This window comes from Eimeria acervulina, genomic scaffold (assembly GCF_000499425.1).
Source record: "Eimeria acervulina Houghton genomic scaffold, Eah_scaff1075, whole genome shotgun sequence".
NCBI classification, from domain to species: domain Eukaryota; phylum Apicomplexa; class Conoidasida; order Eucoccidiorida; family Eimeriidae; genus Eimeria; species Eimeria acervulina.
The window spans coordinates 1,763-7,886 of NW_013550397.1; the positions used below are offsets into that span (position 1 = coordinate 1,763).

A 6,124-nucleotide genomic window follows, 5' to 3' on the forward strand; every position below is an offset into this window, starting at 1 on the left:
AAAGGTTTAATAATTTATAAACAATTTATTATCTATGAATATTTTCGCCTTTGTACAAATGAAGTCCTCCAGTCGCGAGGAGACAAAAACAAAGAAAATGCTAACCTTCAGCAGCAGCAGCAGCAGCAGCTGCTCATAGCCAACCCGCACACGCGCACCTCCCTTAAAGCTGCAGAATATGCGGTTCAGCTAGCCAGCTAGCCAGCTAGCTAGCTAGCTAGCTAGCTCGCTAGGTCAATGCGCAGCAAGCTGCGTAGCTAGCTGTACATTTAGGGGTATAGCTAGCCGGTCGAGCTTCTTAGCTTCACGGATAGCTAGATATAGGCCCCTAGCTAGCCAACAATACAACAGCTAGCTAGCTATACAACGGCTAGCTAGCTATATACAGCTAGCTAGTTCTAGAACGGCTAGCTAGCTAGCTGTACAGCTAGCTAGCTAGCGCGATTCACAGCTAGCTATCCAACTATACGACAGCTAGCTAGATATACAGCTAGCTACCTAGCCATACAACAGCAAGCTAGCTATGCAACAGCTAGCTAGCTAGCTAGCTAGCTAGCTAGCTAGCTAGCTGGGGTTGCCTGGGGGTCTGCGTTAGGGTCTTGAATGACGAGCAGCAAATACTCTCCGTCGGGGGCGACTAAGAATTCGTGTTTCTTTGAACGCACTCGAAGAAATGTTACGTCGTTCTGCAGACACCCCAAACCCTAAACCCTAAACCCTAAACCCTAACCCTAGACTTCTATATGACCTCTGGGCTGCACAGGGACGACAGACAGGGGGCGTGCAGCATAGGACTTGATTAGGCGCTTTGTGCAACCCCCTTAAACCCTAAACCCTAAACCCTAAACCCTAAACCCTGCTAACCTGAGGGTCTAGGTCTCTTACAAGAGAGCGGGCTCTCTCAGCAAGTTGTGCTGCTGCTGCTGCATATGCTGCAGTTTGCTGCTGATCAAACGTAGAGCGAAGCACAGAGCCTTCAGGCCCTAACACCACAACCCCTTTAACCCCTTTTCTTGTTTTTATTCTATTTAAAGTCTCCTCAACTTCCGCCTACACGCAAACCCTAAACCCTAAACCCTAAACCCTAAACCCTAAACCCTAAACCCTAAAGAAAGAAGAAAAAAGGAAGTCAGCAGCAATACCCGCAAAGAAAACCCTCACAAAAAAGGATAAATAAACACTGCAAGCGGCTGCAGATACTCTAGTAAAGTTTGTTTAACTAGTTAGGGTTTAGGGTTTACGCAATTAGGGTTTAGGGTTTATAGAAGCTACTCCTCTATAGTTTAGGGGTTCGGGATTAGGGTTTACTCTTTATTAGGGTTTAGGGTTTCCCCACCATCGTGTTCGGCAGAGATTCAATCAAAGCAAGAGGGAAGTGCTTCACTGCCGGGCCGAGGGTTTAGGGTTTAGGGTTTAGGGTTTAGGAGGGTTGGCTGGAGCTCTTGCCTCCTGCTGTTGAGCTTTAAATGACTCATGCGTCTCAATGAAGAAGAAAGAAAGAAATGAGTTATTATTTGTTGCTTTAGGGTAAAAGTGAAGAAATATAAGCTGCGTATACACCTGAGATTGAATCTGCTGCGTTTGCTGCTGCTGCTGTCTCTCTTTTTCTTTAAAAAGAAAAACATTGAAGTATATTTGACTTTCTTTTCTCTTTTATCTTCATAAACTGAAGCAGCACCTAAAGAAGCCCCTGCTGCAGCAGCAGCAGCAGCAATTAGGGGCCCCGGCTACCGACGCTGCAGCAGCAACAGCAGCAGCAGCAGCAGCAGCAGGAGGCTGCTGCTGCTTGGCTGTACATACACCTGAATTATCTTCGGCTCTTTTGAGTTGTTTTTAACCCCTTATTTTCAATTTTATTCACAGTAAGCTGCTGTATGTCTTTAGAGCCGCAGCAACCCTCGCAAACCCTAATCGCTTGGCCTCATTCAAACCCTAAACCCTAAACCCTAAACCCTAAACCCTAAACCCTAAACCCTCAACCTAAACCCTTTCAATGTTTGTCATCTTCTTCTCTTCTTCCTGACTTATAGAATAACATCTTAACGATCTTCTTTCACCTCTGGGGGCCCCCCGGGGCCCCCAAAGCATCTGTTGGAGGCCCTAGTCTTGACGTTTTAGGGTTTAGGGTTTAGGGTTTAGGGTTTAGGGTTTGTATGTCTAAGAGGCGTTTCCTTGAGCCATCTGTATTTTGTGTGTGTCTATCGCAAGCTTTACACATATCTGGTGTATATACAGCGTTTCTCCTCCTCTTGACTTAGAACCCTAAACCCTAAACCCTAAACCCTAAACCCTAAACCCTAATTCTGCGAGGTTTTCGAGCCTTAAACCTCTATCACAGCCATGGGGTCTGCTCTCTCCCGGGTTGTCTTTCAGCCCCCTTCATATCCAGGGGGCCCTCCTGTTCGAGAAGATTTAATTAGCTTAACAACTAAATCAGGCGAGACCATTCATGCTATTCACATCAAAGGGTAAGCCTAGGGTTTAGGGTTTAGGGTTTAGGGTTTAGGGTTGTAGGGTTTAGGGTTTGTTTGAACGAGTTTAGGGTGGAAGTTGAAGATGAGTTTAAAGACGATTTCATGCTTATTGCAGCAGTTGCTGCTGCTGCTGTTGCTGCTGCTGCTGTTGCTGCTGCTGCTGTTGCTGCTGGGCCTTTGAATAGGGGTCTCCATTGACTTGAGAATAGGAGACAACTTCATTTGCTGCGTCTGCTGCTGCTCTTGCTGCTATTGCTGCTGCTCTTGTTCCTCCTGCTGCTGGTCGCCCTGCTCTTCCTGCTGCTGCTGCTGCTACCCTTCTGCTGCTGCTGCTACCCTTCTGCTGCTGCTGCTGCTGCTTCTGTTTGTGGGTAGGTCGGGTGAATGCACTCTGCTGTATTCGCACGGCAACGCTGAAGACATTTTTTTATCGTTTAGTTTTTTTCTGCATTTGTCTAGAGTCTGTAGGGCGGATGTGCTTCTTTATGAATATGTTGGTGAGGCTTATAAAGACATACACCCTATTAGTCAGCTGTATAGACGCAATATTATTATTATTATTATTATTAATTATTATTATTATTATTATTATTAATATTATTATTATTATTACTGTTCAGCTGTATATACACATTATTTTTATTATTATACAGCTGTATATACACATTATTATTATTATTATTCAGCTGTATATACACCTTATATAGTGTATATATATGTATTATTATAGAAGCATAGATGTAAATGTATATTGCTGCTGCTGCTGTTGTTGCTGCTGCTGCTGCTGCTGCTGCTGCTGCTGCTGCAGGCTACGGGTGCAGCAGCGGGAAGCCCTCGGAGCGTGGGGTGTACGAGTCGGTGGAGGCTGCATATAAATATTTGACTGAGGAGCTGCATATACACCCCAGCAAAATTGTAGCATACGGGAGATCCCTAGGTTTGCTGCTGCTCTTGCTGCTGCTGCTGCTGCTGCTCTTGCTGCTGCTGCTGCTGCTGCTTGTAGATCTGTTCGTGCTGCTGCTGTTGCTGCAGAGATTCCGCTCGTCCCCCCTTTGGTTCTGCTTCTCTTGCTGCTTCAGCTGCTGTTGCTGCTGTTGCTGCTGCTCTGTTGTCTACTACTGCGAATTTGCTGCTTACGTTGCTGCTGCTTCTGCTGCTGCTGCTGCTGTTGCTGCTGCTGCTGCTCTGTTGTTTACTACTGCGAATTCGTTGCTTACGTTTCTGCTGCTTCTGCTGCTGCTGCTGCTGCTGCTGTTGCTGCTGCTGCAGGTTCAGGGCCTAGCGTGCATCTGTGTGCTTCTGAAGAGGTAGGGGGTTTAATATTGCAGTCAGCTCTGCTGTCTGTACACCGCGTAGCTCTACGTCTTCGCCTGACTTTTCCTGGGGATTTGTTTGTAAATATTAAAAAAATTAAAAAAGTCAAATGTCCTGTCTTCTGCATCCACGGGGCAAATGATGAAGTCGTCCCCATACACCACGGCATTGTAAGAAACCCTAAACCCTAAACCCTAAACCCTAGGTGAAACTCAGAAACAAACCCTAAGCTCTGGTGGGGGGAAGGGTGTTGCAGTGGTTTTGTTGTTTTGTAGAGGTTTTACTGAAGAGTATTTCAGCTGCTTCCTTTACGTTGAGGCATACTGACGATTAGGGTTTAGGGTTTAGGGTTTAGGGTTTAGGGTTTGTGTTGCAGGAGCTGTACAAGAGAGCTCGTGTACGAGTCAGCCCCCTTTGGGTTGGAGGCGCTGGACATAATAACGTAGAGATAGTAGCAGGAAGAGAATTTCTTCTTGCTATTTCACGCTTCCTCAGGCTGCTGCAGCAGCAGCAGCAGCAACAGCAGCAGCAGCAGCAGCAGCAGGAGCAGCAACAGAAACAGCAGCAGGAACAGCAACAGCAACAGCAACAGGAGCAGCAGGAGCAGCAACAACAGGAAGAAACAGGGCCGCCAGCTGCTGCGGTTGTTGCAGCAGCAGAGGGAGCATGAGGGTAGAGTTTGAGGTGTATGTACAGCTGAACGACGAACTTGTCCTTTAAAAAATAAAAAACAAAAAAAATAAATATCAATTTGGCGTCTACGTACAGACACTGCTGTGCAGAAACTAACAAGTATTTAAAAAGGAGACAGCTATACACAAGCAGCAGCAATAGCAGCAGCAGCAGCAGCAGCAGCCACAGAAGCAGGAGCAGCACAAGCAGCAGCAGCAGCAGCAGCACAAGCAGCAGCAACCCTAGCAGCAGCAGTACAAAATAAAGATAAAGAAGGTTTAAAGACAACAGTAGCAGAAAGAAACAACAGAGACAATAAGAACAGCAACGATAAAAATAAAAAGTTAAGAATAATAGGCTGCATGCAACAACTTTATTTATGATATTAATATTATATTAATAATATATTAAATTGTATATTTAAAATATTTATATTATATTTATACTAAATATTATATTTATATTATATGTGCGTCGGTGTATTAACAAAAACAAACATCAAAAAAATAAAGAGCAGACGCGGTAAACAAACAAAGACAAATAAATTTGTTAATAGATAGATAAATAGATAAATAAATATATAAATAATATATATACATACATATATATTTATATATATATTTATATATATATATGTATACACCAAATGAAGAAGCAAACAAAGAAATAAACAAACGAGCGAAGAAAACATCAAAGAAACAGCGACAGAAAAAGTTAAACAAATTAATAAACAAATAAATACACAGAAAAACAAACAAACAAATTAACAAACAAACGTATAAATAAATAAAGTAAATAAATAAATAACTAAAATAAATAAATAGACAAACGCAGAGGCAAGCAAACAACTGCAGTAAAACAAATAAAGAGTTGAGAGCAACAAAAACAAAATATATAAACATCAAATGCATGCACAGGTATAAAATTTCTTCGCTATGCAACGCCTAACTATCTTATTTGCTCATCATCTTATACAGACTAATATATATATATATATATATATATTATGTATAGATATGTATATATATGTATGTATATATACATATATATATATTTATTTATTTATTTATTTATATTTATATATATTCGCACGTTCAGGCAAGTGTAATATAGTAAGTATAATCATATACATCTCTAAATGTATGTTTCTACATTTACATATATATATATTTATATACACCCTGTATATATATATATAAATATATATATATATATATATACATATATATATCTATATATATACACCCTGTATATTTATATATAAATATATACACCCTGTATATTTATATATCTATATTTATATAAATATATGTATATATCTAAGTCTATATATCTACTTCTACACCTATATATATATATATATCTGCTTCTACGTATATATATATATATATGCGACAGACAAAACAAACAATAAAAATATATCTCTTTAAAAAGTTTTTTAGTTGGTGAGGAGACAAAACTCAAAAAGAAAATAAACACAAAATAAACGCAAGTGCGTCTTCGCCTCCATGAAGAGACAGACACACAAAACTAATAAATAAATAAATAAATATATATATATATATAGATGTAGATAAGTATATACATTTATATATATATGTATATATATATATATATATATAGTTTACTGTGCAAGTACATACAAGCATATAAATATACACCCG

At 40.7% G+C, this 6,124-nt stretch overlaps 2 protein-coding genes across 2 annotated transcripts; one reads left to right on the top strand and one right to left on the bottom strand.

Moving 5' to 3' along the window:
* Window positions 1-560: 560 nt before the first annotated feature.
* Window positions 561-1,339, bottom strand: EAH_00055020 (dynein light chain roadblock-type 2, putative; the record flags this gene model as incomplete). The annotated part of the gene is made up of 3 exons (XM_013397719.1): window positions 561-686; window positions 865-1,050; window positions 1,337-1,339. The coding sequence occupies 3 exons, from the start codon at window positions 1,337-1,339 to the stop codon at window positions 561-563; spliced, it is 315 nt and encodes a 104-aa protein (XP_013253173.1).
* Window positions 1,340-2,340: 1,001 nt separating this feature from the next.
* Window positions 2,341-4,458, top strand: EAH_00055030 (hypothetical protein, conserved; the record flags this gene model as incomplete). The annotated part of the gene is made up of 5 exons (XM_013397720.1): window positions 2,341-2,468; window positions 2,850-2,971; window positions 3,283-3,411; window positions 3,744-3,958; window positions 4,165-4,458. 5 exons carry the CDS (start codon window positions 2,341-2,343, stop codon window positions 4,456-4,458), a joined length of 888 nt encoding a protein of 295 aa, XP_013253174.1.
* Between the last annotated feature and the right edge of the window lie 1,666 nt (window positions 4,459-6,124).